General features: G+C 70.3%; 5 protein-coding genes and 1 long non-coding RNA gene across 9 annotated transcripts in view; 2 read left to right on the top strand and 4 right to left on the bottom strand.

The window, feature by feature from the left end:
- The window catches only part of EXOC3L2 (exocyst complex component 3 like 2), a 13,556-nt gene extending 12,544 nt beyond the window's left edge, over positions 1-1,012 (top strand). For all 3 annotated transcript variants that reach the window (XM_059872552.1, XM_059872553.1, XM_059872551.1), the window contains one exon: positions 610-1,012. In XM_059872552.1, the coding sequence (XP_059728535.1) occupies positions 610-841 (232 nt within the window). In that variant the 3' untranslated portion in view covers positions 842-1,012. The remainder of the gene's footprint in view (positions 1-609) is intronic.
- Positions 1,013-3,664: 2,652 nt separating this feature from the next.
- Positions 3,665-4,956, bottom strand: LOC132341199 (uncharacterized). 2 transcript variants are annotated; one of them, XR_009490125.1, is made up of 3 exons: positions 4,357-4,956; positions 4,229-4,280; positions 3,665-4,133 (listed from the first exon to the last, which is right to left on the bottom strand). It is a non-coding gene; the product is annotated as an uncharacterized LOC132341199 (long non-coding RNA). The 2 variants fall into 2 exon arrangements; XR_009490124.1 differs by having other exon boundaries at positions 3,665-4,280.
- A 1,040-nt stretch (positions 4,957-5,996) lies between these two features.
- Positions 5,997-10,957, bottom strand: FOSB (FosB proto-oncogene, AP-1 transcription factor subunit). The gene is given in 5 exon segments (XM_059872554.1): positions 5,997-6,188; positions 6,190-6,528; positions 8,076-8,183; positions 8,936-9,220; positions 10,829-10,957. Coding segments are annotated over 5 exon segments (981 nt in total). The 3' UTR covers positions 5,997-6,068.
- A 1,749-nt stretch (positions 10,958-12,706) lies between these two features.
- Positions 12,707-13,978, bottom strand: LOC132341165 (collagen alpha-1(III) chain-like). Its single transcript, XM_059872492.1, has 2 exons — positions 13,907-13,978; positions 12,707-13,561 (listed from the first exon to the last, which is right to left on the bottom strand). Exons 1-2 carry the CDS (start codon positions 13,976-13,978, stop codon positions 12,707-12,709), a joined length of 927 nt encoding a protein of 308 aa, XP_059728475.1.
- A 295-nt stretch (positions 13,979-14,273) lies between these two features.
- On the bottom strand, positions 14,274-21,579 carry RTN2 (reticulon 2). Its single transcript, XM_059872491.1, has 10 exons — positions 21,450-21,579; positions 20,137-20,181; positions 19,629-19,812; positions 18,778-18,912; positions 17,806-18,013; positions 16,831-16,957; positions 16,146-16,215; positions 14,759-14,805; positions 14,595-14,653; positions 14,274-14,515 (listed from the first exon to the last, which is right to left on the bottom strand). The coding sequence occupies exons 1-10, from the start codon at positions 21,495-21,497 to the stop codon at positions 14,473-14,475; spliced, it is 966 nt and encodes a 321-aa protein (XP_059728474.1). The 5' UTR covers positions 21,498-21,579; the 3' UTR covers positions 14,274-14,472.
- Positions 21,580-22,933: 1,354 nt separating this feature from the next.
- VASP (vasodilator stimulated phosphoprotein) overlaps positions 22,934-25,373 on the top strand; it is a 12,664-nt gene continuing 10,224 nt past the window's right edge. Inside the window, 2 exon segments of the mRNA XM_059872490.1 lie at positions 22,934-23,034; positions 24,761-24,965. Coding sequence (XP_059728473.1) covers positions 22,934-23,034; positions 24,761-24,965 — 306 coding nt within the window.

Here is a 25,373-nt window from a genome sequence, read left to right as displayed (position 1 = left end):
TCCCCCCCTTGTCCCCCCGGTGTCCCCTCCCTGTGTCCCCCACGGTGTCTCCCCCTCTGTCCCCGGTGTCCCCATTGTCCCCCTCCCTGTGTCCCCCCATTGTCCCCTCCCTGTGTCCCCCCTGTGTCCCCCCCGGTGTCCCCGTTGTCCCCTCCCTGTGTCCCCCCCGTTGTCCCTCCCTGTGTCCCCCCTGTGTCCCCCTCGGTTGTCCCCCCCCGTTATCCCCGTTGTCCCCTCCCCTGTGGTCCCCCCCTGTGTCCCCCCCTGTGTCCCCCCCTGTGTCCCCGTTGTCCCCTCCCTGTGTCCCCCCTGTGTCCCCCCCGTTGTCCCCCCCGGTGTCCCCCCTGTCCCCTCCCTGTGTCCCCTCCCTGTGCCCCCCCCGTGTCCCTCCCTGTGTCCCCCCCGGTGTCCCGGGTGTCCCCGTTGTCCCCCCTGTGTCCCCCCTGTGCCCCCCCGTGTCCCCTCCCTGTGTCCCCCCTGTGCCCCCCCGTGTCCCTCCCTGTGTCCCCTCCCTGTGTCCCCTCCCTGTCCCCCCCCCGTTGTCCCCTCCCTGTGTCCCCCATGTGCCCCCCCCGTTGTCCCCCCCCGGTGTCCCCGGTGTCCCCACAGGCGCAGACACGTGGCCGCGCTGCTGGACGCGCGGGGGCTGCGGGCTCAGGGCCCTCGGCGGGAGATCCTGGGGGTGCTGCAGGACCTGGAGGGCTCGGAGGCCGAACCGGGACCCCCCCGGTACCGGGCCTTCTTCTCGGAGCTGCCGGCGCCGCGCCCCGTGCGCTGCCTCCCGTTCCAGCTGCGCCTGCCGCGCCTCCCGCGCCGCAGCCCCGCCAGGACCCCGCCGTGACCCCGCGGCGCTGGGGACACCCCCCGGCGCGGGGACACCCCCGGCGGCAGCGGGACCCCCGCCCCGGTTCGCCCCGGTTTGTCCCGGTTGGTCCCGGTTTGTCCCGGTTTGTCCCGGTTGGTCCCGGTTTGTCCCGGTTCGTCCCAGTGTGTAAATGAGGCCGTAAATTAATGGTGGTGGCTTCGTCCTTGGGGACACGGTGGGGACAAGGGGACACTGAGGGGACACGGAAGGGACCTGGGGACAATGTGGGGACTTGGGGACAGTGTGGGGACAAGGGGACACGGTGGGGACACGGAAGGGACTTGGGGACACGGTGGGGACAAGGGGACATTGAGGGGACACGGAAGGGACCTGGGGACAATGTGGGGACTTGGGGACAATGTGGGGACTTGGGGACAGTGTGGGGACAGTGTGGGGACTCGGGGACACTGCGGGGACAAGGGGACATTGTGGCAATGAGGGGACACGTAAGGGACTTAGGGACACGGTGGGGACTTGGGGACAGTGTGGGGACTTGGGGACACGGTGGGGACACGGTGAGGACAAGGAGACTGCGGGGACAGGGGGACACGGTGGGGATGAGGGGACAGGGAGGGGACAAGGGGACACGGTGGGGACAAAGGGACACTGAGGGGATGAAGGGACACGGAAGGGACTTGGGGACACTGCGGGGACAAGGGGACAGTGTGGGGGCAAGGTGACACTGCGGGGACAGGGTGACAGTGTGGTGACAAGGGGACAGGGTGGGGACTTGGGGACAGTGTGGGGACACTGCGGGGACAAGGCGACACTGTGGTGACAAGGGGACAGTGTGGGGACAAGGGGGACACTGCAGGGACAGGGCGACACTGTGGTGACAAGGGGACAGTGTGGGGATTTGGAGACATGGGCGACACAGCGGTGACAAGGGGACAGGGCGGGGATTTGGGGACACTGCCGTGACAAGGCGACACAGCGGTGACACTTCGCCACCACGGCCCTCCCCGGGGGTCCGGCGGGCTTGGCGACAAACCTTGGGGACACCTGGGGCTCTCATGGGTGGGGCGGGGGGGGGGGGGAGGGGACACCGCCACCACCGCCACCTCGGGACGGGGGGGTGGGGGGGACCTGGGTGTGTCGCCGGGTCAGGAACGGTGACAGATCCGGGCAGGAAGAGGCGACAGCTAAAAATAGAAGTGGCCGCGGCGGGAGCGGGGCCAGGGGGCACCGGGTCAGCCCCGGCCGGCGGCGGCGGAAGCGACAGCGCTGGGCGGGGACCGGGGGGGGTCCCGAGCTGGGGAGGGGGCGCGGGACAGCCTGGGGACACTTCTGGGGACACTTTGTGGGCAGGGGGACAGTGGCGGGTCTGCCGGGTGAATCACCGGTGACGTCAAGAGGGGGGGGGAGGAAGGAAACCCCCCCACCCAAAAAAAAAAAGGGGAGGGCGGGGGTCGGGGGGAGACCCCGGAAGGGGCGCGGCCCCCCCCGAGCAGCGCCCGAGGGGTCCGAGGAGGGGGGGGGAGGAGCGGAAAAAATGGGAGGGGGTGGGGAAGGAAATGGGAGAGAATCGGGAAAATTGGGAGAGGGTCGGGGAAATTGGGAGAGAATCGGGGAAATTGGGAAAGGATCCCGAAAACCGGGAAAGGAGCCCCCAAAAACTGGGAGAGAATCCCGAAAAATGGGAGAGAATCCCAAATATTGGGAAAGAATCCCCCAAACTGGGAGAGAACCTCACACCAAACTGGGAAAGGATCCCCCAAACTGGGCAGAGCCCCCCGAACTGGGGAATCCCCCCCCAAACTGGGAAATGCCCCCCCCCAAACTGGGAAATGCCCCCCCACACTGGGAAATGCCCCTCCAAACTGGGAAATGCCCCCCCCAAACTGGGAAATGCCCCCCCCCACACTGGGAGCGCCCCCCGCCCAGTTTCTCCCCCCCGCGCTCCCCCTGCCGGTCACTGGCGGAACTGCAGGCCAGCAGGGGGCGTGGCTTTTGGGAGGGCGTGGTCTCCGCCCCACCCGTTTTCTCTTGATTGGCAGGTGGGTGCGGCAACAGGGCCACGCCCCCGTGTCCCACGAGCTCCGTGTCCCCACGATCGCGTCCCCAACAGCTCCGTGTCCCCGCTGTCCCCTCTACCCCCGTGTCCCCTCTGTCCCCTCTGTCCTCCCCAATGTCCCCTCTGTCCCCTTGTCCCCTCTGTCCCTCTTTCCCCGTGTCCCCTCTGTCCCCCCCAGTGTCCCCCCATGTCCCCTCTGTCCCCCCCGTGTCCCCTCTGTCCCCTCTGTCCCCTCTGTCCCCTCTGGCCCCCAATGTCCCCTCTGTCCCCCCCGTGTCCCCTCTGTCCCCCTCTGTCCCCTCTGTCCCCCCCGTGTCCCCACTGTCCCCTCTGTCCCACAATGTCCCCTCTGTCCCGCTGTCCTTCTGTCCCCAGTGTCCCCACTGTCCCCACTGTCCTCCCCTCTGTCCCCTCTGTCCCCACTGCCCCGCAGTGTCCCCCGTGTCCCCCCTGTCCCCCCCCAGTGTCCCCCCATGTCCCCTCTGTCCCCCCCCAGTGTCCCCCTCTGTCCCCCCCAGTGTCCCCCATGTCCCCACTGTCCCCCCCCAGTGTCCCCCCCATGTCCCCCCCAGTGTCCCCCCATGTCCCCAGTGTCCCCCCCATGTCCCCCCCAGTGTCCCCCCATGTCCCCTCTGTCCCCCTCAGTGTCCCCCCGTGTCCCCGCTGTCCCCACAGACGCGCCGGGAGCCGCGGAGCCGCTGGAAGCTTTTATTGGCCACGCGTGGGGCGGGGGGCCCGGGGGGGGCGACCCCCCGGGGGGGGGGCACGAACACGGCACAGGGGGCGACAACAATAATTACCCTCGTTATAATTAATAATACAAAATTAAACATCTCCCGCGCAACAAAAATAGATTTATGTACCGGGGGGAGGGGCGGAGCCAAGGCCGGCCAAGCGAGGGGGGAGGGGACAGGTGAGGGGGGGGGACAGGCGGGGACAGGCAGGACGGCAGCCACACCTGGGGGTGGCACCTGGAGGGGGTCACCTGGGTGGGGTGACCTTGGCGGGGGGGGGGGGGCCCGGAGGTGACAGCTCCGAACGGCGGGGGGGTGACCTGGAGGGGTCACCTGGAGGGGTCACCTGGAGGGGTCACCTGGAGGGGTCACCTGGAGGCTCAGGGACCCCCCTTTAGGGGACACGGAGGTGACAAAGTGGCACCTCTGAGCGGGGGGGGGGACCCCAAAGGGACACCTGGAGCGGGGGGGAGGTGGCACCTGGAGCCCCTCAGGGGACACGGAGGTGACAAAGTGGCACCTCTGAGCGGGGGGGGGACCTCAAAGGGACACCTGGAGCGGGGGAGGTGGCACCTGGACCCCCCTTTAGGGGACACGGAGGTGACAAAGTGGCACCTCTGAGCGGGGGGGACCTCAAAGGGACACCTGGAGCGGGGGGAGGTGGCACCTGGACCCCCCCTTTAGGGGACACGGAGGTGACAAAGTGGCACCTCTGAGCGGGGGGGGGACCTCAAAGGGGACACCTGGAGCCCCTCAGGGGACACGGAGGTGACAAAGTGGCACCTCTGAGCGGGGGGGGGGACCTCAAAGGGACACCTGGAGAGGGGGAAGGTGGCACCTGGACCCCCCTTTAGGGGACACGGAGGTGACAAAGTGGCACCTCTGAGCGGGGGGGACCTCAAAGGGACACCTGGAGCGGGGGGAGGTGGCACCTGGAGCCCCTCAGGGGACACGGGCCAGCTCCAGGGGGACAGAAATGACACAGGGACCTTCTGGGGGGGGGACACGGGGGGGACAGGGACACGGTGGTGGCTTCTCCAAAGGGGTGGAGATGGCACCAGGACCCACCTGGGGACCTTCAGCGGGGGGGGGGGGACACCTCAGGTGTCACAGGTGCCACCAGGGCCAGGCTGGGACATCTCCAGAGGGACAGAGGTCCTGAAGGGACCCCCGTTGGTCACCTCTGAGGTGACAGGGACACCTGGAGAAGGTGCTGAGCAGGTTGGGGACATCTCCAGAGGGACAGAGGTCCTGGAGGGACCCCCGAGGTCACCTTGGAGGTGACAGGGACACCTGGAGAAGGTGCTGAAAGGGGTGGGGACATCTCCAGAGGGACAAAGGTCCTGAAGGGACCCTCGTGGTCACCTTGGAGGTGACAGGGACACCTGGAGAAGGTGCTGAAAGGGGTGGGGACATCTCCAGAGGGACAGAGGTCCTGGAGGGACCCTCGAGGTCACCTTGGAGGTGACAGGGACACCTCGAGAAGGTGCTGAGCAGGTTGGGGACATCTCCAGAGGGACAAAGGTCCTGGAGGGACCCTCGAGGTCACCTTGGAGGTGACAGGGACACCTGGAGAAGGTGCTTAGCAGGTTGGGGACATCTCCAGAGGGACAGAGGTCCTGGAGGGACCCTCGAGGTCACCGTGGAGGTGACAGGGACACCTGGAGAAGGTGCTGAGCAGGTTGGGGACATCTCCAGAGGGACAGAGGTCCTGGAGGGACCCCCGTGGTCACCTCTGAGGTGACAGGGACACCTGGAGAAGGTGCTGAGCAGGTTGGGGACATCTCCAGAGGGACAGAGGTCCTGGAGGGACCCTCGAGGTCACCTCGGAGGTGACAGGGACACCTGGAGAAGGTGCTGAACGGGACAGGGACATCTCCAGAGGGACAGAGGTCCTGGAGGGACCCTCGAGGTCACCGTGGAGGTGACAGGGACACCTGGAGAGGTGTCTGTGGCCAGTGGGAACGGGGTGGGGGACATCTCCAGACACCTCGGAGGTGACAGGGACACCTGGAGAAGGTGCTGAGCGGGGTGGGGACACCCCCAGAGGGACGGAGCCCCCGGAGGGACCCCCGCCAGGTGACAAGGGCCGGGAGCAGCCCCCTCCCAACAGCCTCGTCACGGCCGCCACCTCCAGGCGCCAAAACCCCCCACCAAAAAACCCCCAACCCCTTCCCACCCCCCAAAAAAACCCCAACCCACCCAACCCCACCAAAACCGGGGGGAAAAACCCCAAAAACCCCAAAAACCCCCAAAAACCCCCAAAAAACCCCAAAAAAGCGGGGGCGGGCAAAGCCCAGCCCGAGGCGGGAGGAGGCGGCGCCCGGATTTGGTTGGGTTTGGGTTTTTTTTTTTTTGGGGGGCGGTGGTCGCGGGGGGGCTGGGGGGGCGGTGGCGGGGCTGGGGTGCGAGGGTGGGGGCTGGGCGGTGACGGTGGTCGCGACCCCCGCCCCGCTCACAAGGCGAGGAGCGAGGGAGAGCTCAAGGAGTCCGAGGCCTGGTGGTCGCCGCCGCCGCTCCGCTGGTGCGAGGCTCCGCACGTGGCTCCTCCTCCCTCTGGGTGGGTGAACACAAAACGCGGGGGTCGCGTTAGGGGGTCCCGCGGGGACCCCGGGCGCGGGGCAGCAGCCGGGGAAGGGACCCTGCGGGCCCTGCAACGGCAGCAACGGCAACGACAGCGACGGCGGCGGCGGCGGCGGCGGCGGGGGCGGCGGCGGGGGGAGAGCGCCGGCGCCCGCCTTGCCCGGGCTGCTCACCTCGGCGCCGATGTCGCCGATGTCGCCGATGTCCTGGAAGGGGACCTTGCAGGCGGGCGCGTGGGCCACCAGCACGAACTCCAGGCGCTCCTTCTCCTTGCGCAGCTCGGCGATCTCCGACTCCAGCTCCGCCTTCTCCTCCTCCAGCTGGTCCGTCTCCTGCGGCCACAGCGGCGTCACCGGCGGGCACCGGCTGTCCCCTCGGGGTGGCTGGCCCCGCCTGGGTCACCCGAGTGTCGCCCCCCGGGTGGCTGTCCCCTCCTGGGTCCGTCTGGGTCCTGTCTGTCCATCCCTGAGTGTCCCCCTGGATGTCCCCAAGAGTCCCCGGGTCGCTGTCCCCTCTCATGTCTGTCTGGGACCCCGTCTGTCCATCCCTGAGTGTCCCCCTGGATGTCCCCAAGAGTCCCCGGGTGTCGCCCCGGGTGGCTGTGGCTCTTCCGTGTCACCCTGACTGTCACCCCGGGGTAGCTGTCCCCTCCCGTGTCCGTCTGGGTCCCTGTCTGTCCATCCCTGAGTGTCCCCAAGCCTGGGGACAGCGCCATCCGTGACTCGGGGATGTCCCCAAGTGTCCCCGAGTGTCCCCAAGGTCGTTGTCGCCCTCTCGTGGCCATCCCGTGTCCCTGCGTGTCCGTCTGGGTCTCTGTCTGTCCATCCCTGAGTGTCCCCTCGGATGTCCCCAAGTGTCCCTGGGTGTCCCCTCGGATGTCCCCAAGTGTCCCTGGGTGTCCCCTCGGATGTCCCCAAGCCTGAGGACAGCGCCATCAGCCGCTCGGGGATGTCCCCAAGTGTCCCTGGGTGTCCCCTCGGATGTCCCCAAGCCTGGGGACATCCCTCAGGCTCCTCCAACGTCCCCTAAGTGTCCGTCTGTCCCCTCCCTTGTCCCCTGTCCCCACGGATGGCACTGTCCTGGTCCTGTCCCCAAGTCTGGGGACATCTCTGGGTGTCCGCCTGTCTGTCCCCACTCCCAGGGGTGCCACTGTCCCCCTCTGTCACCTCTGCCTGTCCATCTGTCCCCTCTGGTGTCCCCAACTCCTGGGGACACCCTCGGTTCTCTGCGGTGCCACCACCCCCCCCAGGAGGTCCCCAGCTCGTGGGGACATCGCCACCCTCACTGGTGACAGCCCTGTCCCCTCTCGGTGTCCCCAAGTCCCTGCCACTTGTCCCCAGCACCGAGGACATTGTCACCCTTGTTGGGGACACCGCTGTCCCCTCCTGATGTCCCCAAATGTCCCCAACTCCGCTCCTGATGTCCCCAAATGTCCCCAACTCTGCTCCTGATGTCCCCAAATGTCCCCAACTCTGCTCCTGATGTCGCCAGCTCCGAGGACATCGCCACCATCACTGATGACAGCCCTGTCCCCTCCTGATGTCCCCAAGTCCCTGCCACTTGTCCCCAGCTCTGATGGCATCGCCACCATCACTGGGGACACCGCTGTCCCCTCCTGATGTCCCCAAATGTCCCCAACTCCGCTCCTGATGTCCCCAAGTCCCTTCCACTTGTCCCCAGCTCGTGGGGACATCGCCACCATCACTGCCTATGCCGCTGTCCCTCTCGATGTCCCCAAATGTCCCCAAGTCCCCTCCCGATGTCCCCAGCTCCGAGGACATCGCCACCATCACTGGCGACGCCGCTGTCCCCAGCTCCCCCCGGGGGACAAGGCCACCCCCCCGCGGCGCTGTCGCGGCGCTGTCGCGATGTCACTCACCGCCTGCAGCCGGTCCGTCAGCTCGCGGCGCCGGTTGCGACATTTGGCCGCCGCCAGTTTGTTCCGCTCCCGCCGCACGCGGCGCTTCTCCTCCTCCTCGGGCGTCAGCTGCGACAAGGGACACGCCTGTCACCCCCTGGTGGCACCTGGTGGCACCCCCCGGCCCCGAAACCCCGCTGCCCCCAGCCCCAAATCCCAGCGCGTTCCTTGCTGCGGGGGGTGACACCGGGAGTGGCGTCCCCAAGGTGTCCCCAAGGTGCCACCGCCTGGGTGTCCCTAAGGTGCCACCACCTGGGCTGTCCCTGAGGCTCCTGCTGCTCATGATGTCCCCAAGTCCCCTGAGCTGTCCCCTGAGTCCCCTACCTCTCATGATGTCCCCAAGGTGCCACCATCTGGGCTGTCCCTGAGGTGTCCCCAAGGTGCCACCACCTGGGCTGTCCCTGAGTCCCCTACCTCTCCTGATGTCCCCAAGGTGCCACCACCTGGGCTGTCCCTCAATCTCCTACCTCTCATGATGTCCCCAACTTCTCTCCATGTCCCCAAGGTGCCACCACCTGGGTTGTCCCCAAGGTGCCACCACCTGGGCTGTCCCTGAGTCTCCCATCACTCACGATGTCCCCAAGGTGTCACCACCTGGGCTGTCCTCCCGGTGTCACCACCGGGGCTGTCCCCAAGGTGCCACCACCTGGGCTGTCCCTCAATCTCCTACCTCTCATGATGACCCCAACTTCCCCCATGTCCCCAAGGTGCCACCCCCCCTCTGTCCCCTGTGTTCCCCTCTGTCCCCTCTATCCCCCGTGTCCCCCCCTGTCCCCCCCCTGTCCCCGTGTCCCCCCCTGTCCCCCCGTGTCCCCTCTCACCGTCTCCTCGCGGCCGCGCCGTGCCCGTGCCCGGGGGGCTCTGCCGGGGGTCGCAGCCGGGGGTCCCGCGAAGGCCCCGCCCATGCCGGGGGTGGAGTAGCTGGGCCCGGGCAGGTCGTAGGGGTCCAGGTGGGGAGGGGGCGGCGGCGGCTGCGCCATGGGAGCCCCCGGGGCCACCGAGGAGATGAGGGTGGGCTGCACCAGCCACTGCAGGTCCTGGCTGGTGGTGATGGCCGTCACCGTGGGCACGAAGGAGCCGGGCATGTCCCCCAGGGCGCTGCACTCCTGAGGGGACACGGGGACACGGGGACACGGGTCAGAGCGGTGGGGACACGGGGGGACACGGGTCAGAGCGGTGGGGACACGGGGGGACACGAGGGGACACGAGGGGACACGGGGGGACACGGGGGGACACGGGGGGACACGGGTGGTGATGGCCGTCACCGTGGGCACGAAGGAGCCGGGCATGTCCCCCAGGGCGCTGCACTCCTGAGGGGACACGGGGACATTGGGGACACGGGTCAGAGCGGTGGGGACACGGGGGACACGGGGGGACACGGGGGGACACGGGGGGACACGGGGGGACACGGGTGGTGGTGGCCGTCACCGTGGGCACGAAGGAGCCGGGCATGTCCCCCAGGGCGCTGCACTCCTGAGGGGACACGGGGACATTGGGGACACGGGTCAGAGCGGTGGGGACATTGGGGACACGGTTCAGAGCGGGGGGGACACGGGGGGACACGGGGGGACACGGGGGGACACGGGTCAGAGCGGTGGGGACACGGGGACATGGGGACACGGGTCAGAGCGGTGGGGACACGGGGGGACACGGGGGACACGGGTCAGAGCGGTGGGGACACGGGGGGACACGGGTCAGAGCGGTGGGGACACGGGGGGACACGGGGACACCCCTGGGGACACTCCCGTCCCCTCCCCTCCGTCACGCCGTGTCCGGGATGTGACACCGCGGCGGTGGCGGTGTCGCCTCCCGCTCGTGGCCGGAGCCAGCGGGGTCGTTGTCACCTCCTGGAGGGGGGGGGGGGTTCTGGGCTTGGGGACAGCGCTGTCACCCACGGGTGGCCCTGTCACCCCCGAGTGTCCCTGTCACCCACGGGTGGCACCCTGGTGTCCCTGTCACCGCAATCTGAGGGTCCTCGCGTCCCTGTCACCCCCGAGTGTCCCTGTCACCACGGGTGTCCCCCTGGTGTCCCTGTCACCCAAAGGTGCCACTCATGTCCCTGTCACCCACGGGTGACACCCTGTGTCCCTGTCACCCCAGTCTGAGGGTCCTCATGTCCCTGTCCCCCCCAGGGACCCCCAAACCCATCTCGGGTTGGGGGGGGGAGGGGGGATGTGGGGGTCGCAGCCCCCCCAAAATTTCGGTCGCCCCCTCCCCAAAATCCGAGCCCTGGAGGTGACGCCGCGGCTGCCCAGGTGACACCGCCACCCTCAGGTGACACCGCCACCCTCCGGGGACCCCCCCGAGCCCCCCAAATCCGGGGGTCGCCGCCGCCATGGCGGAGGGGGCGTGGCCAAAGCTCGGAGGAGGCGTGTCCATCCACCGAAGGGGGCGCGGCCTAACCGCCGTTCCAACGGCTTGTGTGGGCGGGGCTTCGCTGCCAAGTGGGCGTGCCCTCCCCACCCGGGGGGGCGTGTCCTCCTCCCGTCTCCCCTGGCAACGCCGCGCGCGGGAGGGGAAGAAAGGGGGGAGGGGACGCCCCAAAAATAACCCGCGCGCTCTGCGTGCGTGCGTGCCGCGTCACCGCCGCCCGCGACGTCACTGCGCGCGGCTTACGCACGGCCCCGCCCCCCCGGTGTTCCTCACCGCCCCCCCTCCCCATCCCCGGCCCCGGCCCCGGCCCCACGCCCCCGGTTCCCGCGGCCGGCGCTCACCTGAGCGGCCCCGGCGGCGGCCGCGGGGCTCCCGAAGGAGTCGAGCGGCGACAGGTACTGCGACTCGGCCGAGGGCGACGAGCTGCACCGGGAGCCCGAGTCGTAATCCCCGGGGAACCCCTGGAACATGGCCCCGGGGCCGCGGGGGCCGCCCCGCCGCGACAAGGCTGCGGGGTCACGCCGTTAGCACCGGCGGCATCACGGGGGAGGGCGGCGGAGGGCGGCTCCGGTTCGGGTCGGTTCGCCGGTCAGGCTGCGGGCGGTCGGTCGGTCGGTCGGTGCGAGCTCCGGTGTAATGTCCCGGCGAGCGGTTGTGGGCTCCGCTGTGTCCGTGCCGGGCTCCGGGGCGCCGGTGCGAGCCGCGGTTCAGCCGGTGGCGAGCGCCCGTGCCGCGCTCCGGTAGCGCGCTATGAGCTCCGGTCCGTCCGTGCCGAGCTCCGGTTCGCCGCTCCAAAACCCCGCTGCGCCCCTGCGCGCCCCGCTCCGTCCGTGCCGGGCTCCGGTCGCTCGGTACAAAGTCCCGCCGCGCCCGTCCCGGCGCTCCAAAGTTGTCCGGTACAAAGCTCCCGCTGCTCCGGTCCCTCCGCTACGAGTCCCGGTAAATCCGTCCCGATTTCCCCGCCACCAAGTCCCGCCAGCTCCGGTAAATCCCTCGCCGGGCTCCGGCACGTCCGCTGCGAGCCCCGGTGACGCTCCCGCCGCTCGCCCGGTGTCCGGTTTTATGAATGAACGGCTCGCGGCAGCCCCGCCGCTTTATACGGCGGGGCCACGCCCCCCTCCGCTGACGTCACGGCAGCCGCCGCCGCTGCTCCGGGACCCCCGGGACCCCCCCGAGCCCCCCGGGACCCCGCAGGCTCCGCGGGCTCGGTGTCCGCCGCCGTTTGAGGCTCCGGGAGCCGCCGCCGCCGTTAAGAGGCTCCGGGGCGGGCCGGGAGCGGGGGGGATCCCTGGCCCCGCCCCCCGGAGTTCCTGTGACGCAATTAGCCATATATGGGCTTGTCTGGAGTGTTTGTTTGGTATCCTAGCAATGACGTCACAGGGATTCCCTCCGCCGCCGCCGCCGCCGCCGCCGCCGCCGCCGCCGCCGCCGCCGCCGCCGCCCCGGGCGCGTATTAATAGAAACGGGACCGGCCGCCGTTCTAGAAACGGCCCGAAGCGTCCCGGGCCGCCGGCACCGGGCACCGGGAGACCCCCGGGACCCCCCCCCCCGCCCCCCACCGGTAACACCCACCTGGGATCCCCGGTGCATCCCCCTCCGGTGCATCCCCCTCCGGTGCATCCCCCGGTGACCTCCCGGCACCCCCGCGACCCCCGCCGGGATCTCTCGGGACCCCCGCGCTCCCTCCGGCATCTCCCGGTGATCTCCGGGATCTCCCGGTGATCTCCGCGCTTCCGCCATCGGGACCCCCCGGTGTCCCCGAGGAGCCCCCGGCACCTCCGGTAACCCCCGGGAGACCCCCGGAATCCCCCCCGGTACCTCCCGGAGCACTCCCGGTAACCCCTCGGGACCCCCCCCAACACCGTCCCGGGCTGGAGCCGTCCCCGGTACCGGAGCTCCCCCCGGGGGGATCCCGGGACACCGGGGCAAAGCGACCCCCGCCCACCGGGGCTCACCGGGACCGGGGACGACCCCCGCCCACCGGGACTCACCGGGAGCTCCCGGGGGTCCCGGTGGGTGACACAGCGGGGCTGGAGGCGGTCCCGGTTACCGGGGGTCCCGGGACGGGGGTCCCGGGGGGTCCCGGAGGGTCCCGGTCCCTCTGCAGCACCGGGACGGACACCGGGGGCTGATGTCACCGGCGGGAACCGGCGCTGAGTCACGGCGGCACCGTGGGGACCGGCGGGGGGGGCGGTTCCCACGCCCCGAGGTTCGGTCATTCATTCATTCGCGCCGGCCCCGCCCCCTCCGGTGGCCCCCGGTGTCCGCGGGCCCGGCCTGGCCCGGGAGTCCCGTTCCCGGTGTCCCGGGGGTCCCGGTCCATTCTCGGGGATCCCACTCCCGTTCCCGGTGTCCCGGGGGTCCCGGTCCCGTTCCCGGGGGTTCCGGTCGGCTCTCGGGGGTCCCGGTCCCGTTACCGCGGTCTCGGGGGTCCCAGCCCGGTTCCGGGGGTCCCGGGAGTCCCGGTCCCGTTCCAGGGGTTCCGGTCCCGTTCTCAGGGCTCCCAGCCCGGTTCCCGAGGTCCCGGGGGTCCCGGTCCCGTTCGCGGTGTCCCGAGGGTCCCAGCCCGGTTCCGGGGGTCCCCAGGGGTCCCGGTCCCGTTCCCGGGGGTCCGGCTCGGCTCTCGGGGGTCCCAGCCCCATTCCCGGGCTCTCAGTGGTCCCAGCCCGGTACCGGGGGGTCCCAGCCCCGTTCCCGGGGTCCGGGGTCCCGGCCGGGCTCTCGGGCATCCCGGGGGTCCCTGTCCCGTTCCCGGGGAGTCCAGCCCGGTGTCCCGGGGGTCCCAGCCCGGTTGCCGGGGGTCCCTGCCCGGTTCCCAAGATCCCGGGGGTCCCGGCCGGGCTCTCGGGGGTCCCTGTCCCGTTCCCGGGGATTCCGCTCGGTTCCCGGGGGTCCCTGTCTCGTTCCAGTGTCCCGGAGGTCCCAGCCCGGTTCCCGGTAGCCCGGGGGTCCCTGTCGGGGTCCCGGTCCGGTTCCCAGGGGTCCCGGGGGTCCCATCCCGGTTCTCGGGGGTCCCTGTCTCGTTCCCGGTGTCCCGGGGGTCCCGGCCCGGTTCCCGGTGGTCCCGCGGGTCCCTGTGGGGGTCCCGGGGGTCCCGGTCCAGTTCCCGGGGGTCCCGGAGGTCCCGGTCCCGTTCCCGGGGGTCCCTGTGGGGGTCCCGGGAGTCCCGGTCCGGTTCCCAGGGGTCCCATCCCGGTTCTCGAGGGTCCCTGTCTCGTTCCCGGTGGTCCCGGGGGTGCCTGTGGGGGTCCCGGGGGTCCCGGCCCGGTTCCCGGTGATCCCGGGGGTCCCGGTCCCGTTCCCGGGGGTCCCTGTGGGGGTCCCGGGGGTCCCGGCCCGGTTCCCGGGGTTTCCCCGCCCCGCTTTCCCGCGGGCCCCGCCCCCGTCCCGGTAAACACTGCGCGGGTCTCCCCGGTTACGGCGTTCCCCGCCGGTGACGTCACCACGTCCGGCGTCCCGTGTTTACGTCGCGCGGCAACGGCCGCGGCCATGGCAACGGGGGCGGGGCCTGGGGCGGGACCGCCACCAATGGGGACGGGGAGGGGGCGGGGTCAGGACAGGAGGGGGCGGGGCTGGAGCCGCCGCGTTCCCGCGCTTTTGGCGGGGCGGGGGGAGGGGAAATTGGGGAAATTGGGGAAATTGGGGAAATTTGGGGAAATTTGGGAAAATTGGGGACATTGGGCGACACTGGGGGGACATTTGGGGACATTGGGGGGGACATTGAGGGGACATTTGGGGACATTGGGGGGACATTTGGGGACATTGGGGGGAACATTTGGGGGACACTTGGGGACATTTGGGGACATTGTCACATTGTCACCCGGCTGTCACAAGAGTTTTTATTAAATTGTCACCCCCCCCCCGCCCCCCGCACGGAGGGGGAGGGGAAAAAACGACCCGTGGGGGAGGGGCGTGGCCCCCGCTGCCATGGCCACGCCCCTCCCCTCGATGTCACCTCGCGGGGGGAGGGGAGGGGACAGCGGTGTCACTGCGGCTTCACTTTGGCACTTGGCAGCTTGGCCAGGACCCTGCGGGGACATTGGGGACATTGGGGACATCGTGGGGACACCCCCGAAGGGGGGGGAGGGGACACACGGGGACACTCACCTGGCTCGCAGGTGGCTCAGGTGGCCCCGGGCCAGGCTCAGGTGCTGATCGATCTGGGCCTGCGGGACAGCGGGGGACAGTTGGGGACAGGTGTCACCGCTGCCACGCCCCCCCGGTGTCCCCGCCCCCCGGTGTGTCCCCGCCCCCCTGGGGCGTGGCCGTACCTGGTGGCGCCGGTAGAGCACGGGGAAGGTGAAGGCGCTGATGACACCTGGGCGGGGGGAGGGGGGGAGAGCTGGGTCACCTGGGGTCACCTGGGGTCACCTGCTGTCCCCTCAGTGTCCCCATGTCCCTGGGTCACCTGGGGTCACCGTGGATGTCCCCGTGTCCCCTCAATGTCCCCAATGTCCCCATGTCCCCCCACTGTCCCCAATGTCCCCTCAGTGTCCCCAATGTCCCCATGTCCCCATACCCCTCAGTGTCCCCACTGTCCCCCCAATGTCCCCCCAATGTCCCCTCAGTGTCCCCAATGTCCATCCAATGTCCCCTCAGTGTCCCCAATGTTCCCTCAGTGTCCCCAATGCCCCCAATGTCCCCAATCCCCCCAGTCCCCAGTGTCCCCCCAATGTCCCCACTGTCCCCAATGTCCATCCAATGTCCCCAATCCCCCAATGTCCCCATGCCCCCAATGTCCCCAATGCCCCCTCAGTGTCGCCACTGTCCCCAATCCCCCCAGTGTCCCCAATCCCCCCAATGTGCCTAATCCCCCCAATGTCCCCAGTGTCCCCTCAGTGTCCCCCCAGTGTCCCCAATGTCCCCTCAGTGTCCCCACTGTCCCCCAATGTCCATCCAACATCCCCTCAGTGTCCCCAATCCCCCCAATATCCATCCAATGTCCCCAATGTCCCCAATGCCCCTCAGTGTCCCCAATCCCCTCACTGTCCCCCCAGTGTCCCCAATGTCCCCCACTGTCCCCTCAGTGTCCCCTCTCGTACCCGCTGCCAGCAGCGTCAGCCCGTTGCAGACAGCCCAGTGTCCCCACTGTCCCCACTGTCCCCAATCCCCCCAATGTCCCCATGCCCCCCCAATGTCCCCAATCCCCCCAGTGTCCCCAATGTCCCCTCAGTGTCCCCATGTCCCCTCTCGTACCCGCTGCCAGCAGCGTCAGCCCGTTGCAGACAGCCCAGTGTCCCCAATGTCCCCATGTCCCCAATCCCCCCCAGTGTCCCCAATCCCCCCCAATGTCCCCAATCCCCCCAGTGTCCCCAATGTCCCCTCAGTGTCCCCATGTCCCCTCTCGTACCCGCTGCCAGCAGCGTCAGCCCGTTGCAGACAGCCCAGTGTCCCCACTGTCCCCACTGTCCCCAATCCCCCCAATGTCCCCATGCCCCCCCAATGTCCCCAATCCCCCCAGTGTCCCCAATGTCCCCTCAGTGTCCCCATGTCCCCTCTCGTACCCGCTGCCAGCAGCGTCAGCCCGTTGCAGACAGCCCAGTGTCCCCAATGTCCCCATGTCCCCAATCCCCCCCAGTGTCCCCAATCCCCCCCAATGTCCCCAATCCCCCCAGTGTCCCCAATGTCCCCTCAGTGTCCCCATGTCCCCTCTCGTACCCGCTGCCAGCAGCGTCAGCCCGTTGCAGGCGGCCCCCACGTAGGTCAGCAGGTAGAACAGGAAGGCGAACTGCGGCCACCAAGTGCCACCACCGCTGGCACTGGCACTGTCACCGGCGGTGCCACCCGCAGCCCCCTGTCCCCAGTGTCCCCCTGTCCCCATGCCACCCACAGCCCCCTGTCCCCAGTGTCCCCAGTGCCACCCGCAGCCCCCTGTCCCCAATGTCCCCCTGTCCCCAGTGCCACCCACAGCCCAGTGTCCCCAATGTCCCCAGTGTCCCCTGTGCCACCCACACCCTGGTGTTCCCTGTCCCCAACGTCCCCAAATGTCCCCAATGTCCCCAACATCCCCAAATGTCCCAAATGTCCCCCAACGCCCCAATGTCCCCAATCCCCCTAGTGTCCCCTGTGTCCCCTGTGTCCCCAATGTCCCCAAATGTTCCCCATGTCCCCAATGCCCCCCAACACCCCAATGTCCCCAATCCCCCTAGTGTCCCCTGATGTCCCCAAATGTCCCCAACATCCCCAAATGTCCCCCATCTCCCCAAATGTCCCCAATGTCCCCAATGTCCCCCAAAGTCCCCTGTGCCCCTTGTGATCCCATGTCCCCAAGGTCCCCAATATCCCCCATGCTCCCAAGGTCCCCAAATGTCCCCAACGCCCCCCCGGTGTCCCCCGGTGTCACCTTGAGGGACTCGGGGACGCTGTGCACGAGGAAGAGGCGGGTGAGGGTGCGGGCGGCCGTGACGGCGTGGCGGGCCAGGCACCGCGCCCAGCGCTGCTGCTGCTCCTGGCTCAGGGGCTCCGCCCTCCTGGGGACAGGGACAGGGACATGGGGACAGCCACAGGGTCAGGGGACAGCCCTGGGGACAGGGACACACAGGGACAGGACAGTGATGGGCCAGGCACCGCGCCCAGCGCTGCTGCTGCTCCTGGCTCAGGGGCTCTGCCCTCCTGGGGACATGGGGACAGCGTTGGGGACATGGGGACAGCCCTGGGGACAGCCATGGGGACAGCCATGGGGACAGCCCTGGGGACAGGGACACACAGGAACAGGACAGTGACAGTGTGATGGGCCAGGCACCGCGCCCAGCGCTGCTGCTGCTCCTGGCTCAGGGGCTCTGCCCTCCTGGGGACAGGGACAGGGACATGGGGACAGCATTGGGGACATGGGGACAGCCACAGGGACAGCATTGTGGACATGGGGACAGCCATGGGGACAGCGTTGGGGACAGCCATGGGGACAGCATTGGGGACAGTGTTGGGGACAGCCATGGGGACAGGGACAGTGTCAGAGGGACAGGGACAAAGTAAGGGGGACAGCCATGGGGACAGGGGACAGACATGGGGACAGGGACAGCAACAGTGTCAAGGGACAGGGACAGTGACAGGTGACAGGGACAATGACAGGGACAGCAGGGACAGGGACAGTGACAGGTGACAGGGACAATGACAGGGACAGAGGGACAGTGCCAGGGGGACAGGGATGGGGACAGGGACAGGGACAAAGCCACCAGGGCCACCACCAGCAACCTAGGGGGTGGCAGGGAGGGGACATTGGGGGTGTCACCCACCTGGTGGGGGTGGCAGGGAGGGGACATCGGGGGTGTCACCCACCTGGTGGGGGTGGCAGGGAGGGGACATTGGGGGTGTCACCCACCTGGTGGGGGGCTCCGGGGGCGGTGGCCTCAGCGCCCTGAGGGCCACCTGGCGCAGGCGCAGGGGGACGGTGACAGCCAGCACGGCCAGCGCCCCGTGTGCCACCACGGCGATGGCGCTGAAGCGGGACAGCGAGCCCAGGGCCACCAGGGCCACCAGCAGGGCCAGCGCCGAGCGCTGGGGCACGCGCCAGAGCAGCAGCTCCCACACTGGGGACACGGGGCACAGCGGTGTCACCTCCCCAGGGCCACCCCAGTGTCACCCCAGTGCTCCCAATCCCCTCTCAGCCCCCTCCCAGTCCCCCCCACTCCCCCCAGTCCATCCCAGTCCCCCCCACTCCCCCCCAGTCCCTCCCAGTCCCCCCCACTCCCCCCCAGTCCATCCCAGTCCCCCCAGTTCCCCCCAGTCCCCCCCACTCCCCCCCAGTCCCCCCCAGTCCCTCCCAGTCCCCCCCCAGTCCCCCCCCAGTCCCCCCCAGTCCCTCCCACTCCCCCAGTTCCCCCCAGTCCCTCCCAGTCCCCCCCAGTCCCCCCCAGTCCCTCCCAGTTCCCCCCAGTCCCCCCCAGTCCCCCCCACTCCCCCCAGTCCCCCCAGTTCCCCCAGTCCCTCCCAGTCCCTCCCAGTCCCCCCCAGTCCCCCCCAGTCCCCCCCAGTCCCTCCCAGTCCCCCCCAGTCCCTCCCAGTCCCTCCCAGTCCCTCCCAGTCTCCCCAGTCCCCCCCCAGTCCCCCCCCAGTCCCCCCCAGTCCCCCCAGTTCCCCCCAGTCCCCCCCAATCCCCTCCCAGTCCCCCCCAGTTCCCCGCCGCACCCGCTCCCTCCATGGCTCCCGCGCTCTCCGGGGTTATTTTGGGGGGTCCGGGCTATTTTTGGGGGGGTCGGGGTCACCCCCTCCCCTATTTTTAGCCGCCAATGGCGCCGGGGGCCGCGGGACCCTCCCCGAAATCGGAGCCGCCGCGCCGCCATTGGCCGCTCACCCTGTCCGTCACGGCCCGCCGCCGCCGCTGATTGGTCCGGAGCCGGAGGGGGCGGGGCCGAGGCGCTGGGGGGCTCCTGGGGGGGCGCGCGGGGGGCGCCCCCTGGCGGCGGGGCGGGGAGGGGCGCGGGGGATGCTGGGAGGGGGAAATGGGGGGGGGAGGGGGTCACGGGGGGGGCTGGGACCCCCAAATCCCCCCCGGGACCCCCAAATCCCCCCCGGGACCCCCAAAACCCCCCTGGGACCCCCCCCAGGGACCCCCAAAACCCCCCCGGGACCCCCAAATCCCCCCCGGGACCCCCAAACCCCCCCCAGGGACCCCCAAATCCCCCCCGGGACCCCCCCAGATCCCACCAGGGACCCCCAGACCCACCAGGGACCCCCCCAAGGGACCCCCAAATCCCCCCTGGGACCCCCAAATCCCCCCAGGGATCCCTCAAATCCCCCCAACCCCCCCCCCAGGGACCCCCAATTCCCAACAGGGACCCCCAGACCTCCCCAAATCCCCCCCCAGGAACCCCCAGACCACCCCAGACCCCTCCAAATCCCCCCAAAATCCCCCAGACCCCCCCAGACCCCCCCCAGCCCCCCCCACTCCCCCTCCCCCATCCTCACCCCTCCTCCCGGGGGTCTCCTCCTCATCCTCGCCCCTCCCCCCCAGCTCCCGCGGGGCCCCCCCGGCCTCGGGGGGGGCGGGGGGCGGTGGGGGAGGGGCCGGGGTCTCCCCGCGCCGTTTGGGGGGGGTCCCCCCGGGCCTTTTCGGGGGGGTCCAGCCCCCAAATCCCCCCCCCGGGCTCAGGCGGGGGGTGGGGGGAGGGGCGGCGCGGCCCCGCCGGGGGGGGTGGGGGGCGCCCCCTCCCCTCCCCCCCCCGAAGGCGATGTAGGAGAAGGTGAGCTCGCGGGGGGAGGGGGGGTCCCGGCGGGGGGCGGGAGACCCCTCCTCATCTTCATCCCCTTCCCCCTCCTCCTCCTCCTCCTCCTCCTCCTCGGGGGGCTCCGGCAGCTCCGGGAACGGGGGGGGGGTCCGAGGGGCCGCCTGGGGGGGAGGGGAGGGGGGTGGGGGTGAATTGGGGGGGCTCTGGGGGGAGTTTGGGGTGAATTGGGGGGGTTCGGGGGGATTTGGGGTGAAATGAGGGGGTTTGGGGGGAATTTGGGGGGAGTTTGGGGTGAATTGGGGGGGGTTGGGGTAAATTGGGGGGGTTTCAGGGGGGTTTGGGGTGACTTTGGGGTTAAGGGGTGAATTGGGGGATATTTTAGGGGGGTTTGGGGGTAATTTGGGGGATTTTAGGGGGGTTTGGGGCGGCTTTGGGGGTCGGGGGGATTTGGGGGGGCTTTGGGGGTCCCGGGGGGTCGCGCTCACCCTCGGTGGAGTCCGGTGTGCTGGAGGCCGTGGACGGAGCCTCCTCTGGGGGGGGGGGGGGAGGGGGCGCGGGACCCCCGGACTTGGTCCGCGCTCCCCGGGACCCCCGGACGCACCCCGCGCCCCCCGCCCGCTCCCTCCCGTCCCGGTTCGTGCGACCCCCCCGGACCTCCCATGCTCCCGGTCCCCGGTGCTCCCGTTCCCGGTGCTCCCGGTGCCCCCGGTGCCCCCGCTCCCGGTGCCCTCCGCTCCCGGTGCTCCCGTTCCCGGTGTTCCCGTTCCCCGTGCTCCCGGTGCTCCCGTTCCCTCCAAGTCCCGGTTCCCGAATCCCCGGCGCCTCCCGGTACCGCGGGCCCGGAGAGCTTTGTCCCCGCTGTCCCCGTCCCCGTCCCGCAGTCCCCGGTAACTCCCGGACCCCTCATCCCGGCCACTCCCAGTCCCTCCGTGCCCGGTTCCTCCCGGTTCCCGCAGCTCCGGTTCCTCCCGGTGCTGCCTCGATTCTCCCATCCCCGTCCCGGTACCGGATCCATCCCCGGTTCCCGATCCTCACATCCCCGTCCCGGTTCCCGGTACCGGATCCATCCCCGGTCCCCTCCCGGTACCGGATCCATCCCCGGTTCCCGGTGCCCCCATCCCCTCCCGGTGCCGGATCCATCCCCGGTCCCCTCCCGGTACCGGATCCATCCCCGGTTCCCGATCCTCACATCCCCGTCCCGGTTCCTGCTACCGCCTCCATCCCCGGTTCCCGGTGCCCCCATCCCCTCCCGGTACCGGATCCATCCCCGGTCCCCTCCCGGTACCGGATCCATCCCCCGTTCCCGGCGCTCCCATCCCGGGTCCCCTCCCGGTGCCAGATCCATCCCCGTCCCGGTTCCCGATCCTCCCATTCCCGGTACCGGATCCATCCCCGGTCCCCTCCCGGTACCGGATCCATCCCCGGTTCCCGGCGCTCCCATCCCGGGTCCCCTCCCGGTGCCAGATCCATCCCCGTCCCGGTTCCCGATCCTCCCATTCCCGGTACCGGATCCATCCCCCGTTCCCGGCGCTCCCATCCCCGGCCACTCCCAGTCCCTCCGTGCCCGGTTCCTCCCGGTTCCCGCAGCCCCGGCTGCTCCCGGCCCCTCCCGGTTCCCTGTTCCCGGTGCCCCTCCCGGTTCCCATCCCCGGCCCCTCCCGGTTCGCCGTTCCCCGGTCCCTCCCGCATCCCGCAGCCTCTCCCCGCGCTCCGTTCCCCGTTCCCGGTGCCCGGTGCCCCCTCCCCGGCCCCTCCCGGTTCCCGGTGCCGGTTCCCGGTGCCGGTTCCCGGTCCGTACTGCAGTGGGCGAAGCCCAGGACCTGCCCCATGGCGGCGGCCCCCGCATGGGGCTCCCGGTCGCGCTCGGCGCCGCCGCCCCGGGCCGGCCCCGCCGCGCATCACGGCGGCGCCATCGCCGAGCGGCGGGGCCCGCGGCCACGGGCGGACAAAGGGCGGCGGCGGCGGCGGCGGCGGCGGAGAGGGCGGGGCCGCGGGCGGGGCCGCAACGGAGAGGCGGGAACGGGGAAGGGGCAGCGGGAAACGGGAATGGGGAACGGGAAACGGGAATGGGGAATGGGGAACCGAGAAACGAGAACCGGGAAACGGGAATGGGGACCGGGAAACGGGAACCGGGAATGGGGAATGGGGAACGAGAACCGGGAAACGGGAATGGGGAACTGGGAATGGGGAATGGGGACCGGGAAACGAGAACCGGGAAACGGGAACCGGGAATGGGGAATGGGAACCGGGAATGGGGAATGGGGAACCGGGAATGGGGACCGGGAACCGAGAACCGGGAAACGGGAACGGGGAACGGAGCACCGGGAGTGGGGAACCGGGAACCGGGAATGGGGAATAGGCACCGGGAAACGGGAACCGGGAATGAGGAATGGGGAACCGGGAAACGGGAATGGGGAACCGGGAATGGGGAATGGGGACCGGGAAACGGGAACCGGCACCGGGAATGGGGACCGGGAAATGGGAACCGGCACCGGGAATGGGGACCGGGAAACGGGAACCGGGAGTGGGGAATGGGGAACGGAGCACCGGGAATGGGGAACCGGGAAACGGGAACCGGGAATGGGCACCGGGAACCGATACCGGGAACCGGCGCCGGGAACCGGGCACCGAGCCCGGGGCTCCCCCGCTCCCCTCGCAGTCGCCGGCGCCTCCCAGTGCTCCCAGTAAATCCCAGTAAATTCTAGTGCCCCCCTAGTGCCTCCCAGTAACTCCCCAGTGCCCTCCCAGTATCCCCCAGTGCCCCCCAGTGCCCCCCAGTCCCTCCCAGTGCCCAGGACCGGAGAGTGCGGGGGGACACTGGGGGTTACTGGGAGGGCACTGGACGTTACTGGGAGTTACTGGGAGGGCACTGGGGAGTTACTGGGAGTTACTGGGAAGGCATTGGGGGTTACTGGGAGGACACTGGAGGATACTGGGAGGGCACTGGGGAGTTACTGGGGGATACTGGGAGGGCACTGGACGTTACTGGGAGTTACTGGGAGATACTGGGAGGGCCCCGGCCGTTACTGGGGGGATACTGGGAGGACACTGGGGGTTACTGGGGGGATACTGGGAGGGCCCCGGCCGTTACTGGGAGGGCTCCGGCCGTTACTGGGGGATACTGGGAGGGCACTGGACATTACTGGGAGGACACTGGGAGTTACTGGGGGATACTGGGAGGGCCCCGGCCGTTACTGGTCCCGCGCGCCGCCGTTGCCGCTCCCCGCTGCCGCCGCCGCCGTTACCGGGAGGGGAGGGGCCGGGGTGGGCGGGGCCATGCCCATGGGGGGCGGGGCCTCTCGCCGGGACCGGCGGGTCCGGCCCCCCCCGCGCTCCCCGCCGCCACCGGAAGGGCCCGGACCGGCCGCGGCCGCCAGCATGAGGTGAGCGGGACTCGGTACTGGGAGAACTGGGAGGGACTGGGAGGGACCGGGGGGCACCGGGGGGCACCGGGGGGCACCGGGAGCGCCGCGCACCGGCGCGGGAGGCACCGGCGGAAGCGTTAACGGGCGCGGCGGGCACCGGGGGAACTGGGAGCAACTGGGAGCGCTGGGAGCGGGACTGGGAGCGACTGGGAGGGACTGGAGGGACTGGGAGGGACTGGGAGAGCCGGTAACGGGCAGCGGGCGGTACCGGGGGCGCCGGTAACGGGCGCTGGGGGCAGCGGGCGGCGCCGGTAACGGGGACTGGGAGAGCTGGAAACGGGACTGGGAGCACTGGGAGAGCACTGGGAGAGCCGGGATCGGGGACTGGGAGCACTGGGAGCGCTGGAAGTGGGACTGGGAGCACTGGGAATGGGCACTGGGAACACTGGGAGAACCGGGATCGAGGACTGGGAGCACTGGGAGAACAGGGAAGCGGGACTGGGATTGGGGGCACTGGGAGCACTGGGAGCACTGGGAACTGGGACAGGGGGCACTGGGAGCACTGGGAGCGCTGGGATCCGGAACTGGGAGCGCTGGGAGAACCGGGATCGGGGACTGGGAACACTGGGAGCACCGGGAAGTGGGACTGGGAGCACTGGGAGAGCCGGGAAGTGGAACTGGGAGCACTGGGAGCACTGGGATCCGGAACTGGGAGCGCTGGGAGAATCGGGATCGGGGACTGGGAGCACTGGGAGGGCGCTGGGGGGCACTGGGAGCACTGGGAGAGCCGGGATCCGGAACTGGGAGCACTGGGAGCGCCGGGAATCGGAACTGGGAGCACTGGGAGCGCTGGGAAGTGGAACTGGGAGCACTGGGAGCGCTGGGAATGGGCACTGGGAACACTGGGAGCACTGGGAGAGCCGGGATCCGGAACTGGGAGCACTGGGAGAGCCGGGATCCGGAACTGGGAGCACTGGGAGCGCTGGGATCCGGAACTGGAGCACTGGGAGAACAGGGAAGCGGGACTGGGAGCACCGGAGAAACCGGGAAGTGGAACTGGGAGCAGTGGGGGCACTGGGAGCACTGGGAGAGGCGGGAACTGGGACTGGGAGAGCCAGGAGCTGGAACTGGGAGCACTGGGGAGAACCGGGAACTGGGACTGGGAGCACTGGGAGAGGCGGGATCCGGAACTGGGAGCACTGGGGGGGGCACTGGGAGCACTGGGAGCGCCGGGGATCGGAACTGGGAGCACTGGGAGAGCCTGGGACTGGGACTGGGAGCACTGGGAGCACTGGGAGAGCCGGGGGGGGGGGCACTGGGAGCGCTGGGAGCACTGGGAGAGCCGGTAAGTGGGACTGGGAGCACTGGGAGCACTGGGATGGGGGAGGGGCGGCCCCGGGGAGAAGAGGAAGGAAAAGGGGGGGGAGGGGGGGAAGTTTTGGGGTGCGGGGGGGAGGGGGCAGCACCCGGGGGGGCCCAGCCCCGCTTCTGGGGGTCCCACTCCCCTTTTTGGGGTCCCACTCCCCCTTTTGGGGTCCCAGCCCCGTTTTTGGGGGTCCCTCCCCCTCTTTTGGGGGTCCCAGCCCCCCGGGGGGGGGTTCCCTCCCCCTTTTTTTGGGGGTCCCATCCCTTTTTTGGGGTCTGAGCCCCCCGGGTCGGTTCCCAGCCCCATTTTTGGGGTCCCAGCCCCCCGGGGGGGGTTCCCCAGTTTGGGGGGGGGTCTCACCGTGTGCCCCCTCCCCAGCGAGCGGGCGCTGTGCAGCGCCAGGGCCGCCGTGCTGCTCTATGACGAGGCGCAGAAGCTGTGGGTGCCCGCGGGGGGGGCGGGGGGCGCGGGGGGGAGGGGGCGCCCCCCGCCCAGAGCCCCCCCCAGCTGTGTCCAGCTGTTCCACCAGCCCGGCTCGCTCAGCTTCCGCCTGGTGGGGCGGCGCCTCGGGCCCGAGCAGCAGGTGAGGGGCACCTGGGGGTACCTGGGGGGGTTTGGGGGGTACCTGGGGGGTACCTGGGGGGGGTTTGGGGGCACCTGGGGGGCACCTGGGGGCACCTGGGGGTGTTTGGGGGTACCTGGGGGGCACCTGGGGGGGTTTGGGGGTACCTGGGGGCACCTGGGGGGGCACCTGGGGGGGTTTGGGGGTACCTGGGGGGCACCTGGGGGGTTTGGGGGTACCTGGGGGGCACCTGGGGGGGGTTGGGGGGTACCTGGGGGTACCTGAGGTCACCTGGGGGGCACCTGGGGGGGTTTGGGGGCACCTGAGTGGGTTTGGGGGCACCTGGGGGGCACCTGAGGGGGTTTGGGGGTACCTGGGGGGCACCTGGGGGGGCACCTGGGGGGGTTTGGGGGTACCTGGGAGGCACCT

This window comes from Haemorhous mexicanus, chromosome 36, assembly GCF_027477595.1.
Source record: "Haemorhous mexicanus isolate bHaeMex1 chromosome 36, bHaeMex1.pri, whole genome shotgun sequence".
In the NCBI taxonomy this organism is placed as follows: Eukaryota; Metazoa; Chordata; class Aves; order Passeriformes; family Fringillidae; genus Haemorhous; species Haemorhous mexicanus.
The sequence above is the reverse complement of the archived record's forward strand: the minus strand, read 5'-3'. Positions and strand labels throughout refer to the sequence as shown.

Bases quoted from the DNA above. Each gene is read 5' to 3' on its own strand.
- LOC132341165 (XM_059872492.1), bottom strand. From the start codon at position 13,978: ATGGCCGCGGCCGTTGCCGCGCGACGTAAACACGGGACGCCGGACGTG. The intron at 13,562-13,906 runs GTAACCGGGGAG...GGACCCCCACAG, and splicing joins CGTCACCGGCGGGGAACGCC to GGACCCGCGGGACCACCGGG.
- RTN2 (XM_059872491.1), bottom strand. From the start codon at position 21,497: ATGCGGGGGCCGCCGCCATGGGGCAGGTCCTGGGCTTCGCCCACTGCA. The intron at 20,182-21,449 runs GTACGGACCGGG...CCCCCCCCCCAG, and splicing joins CCTGGGCTTCGCCCACTGCA to AGGAGGCTCCGTCCACGGCC. The intron at 16,216-16,830 runs GTGACACCGGGG...TGGTGGCCGCAG, and splicing joins GCGTCCCCGAGTCCCTCAAG to TTCGCCTTCCTGTTCTACCT.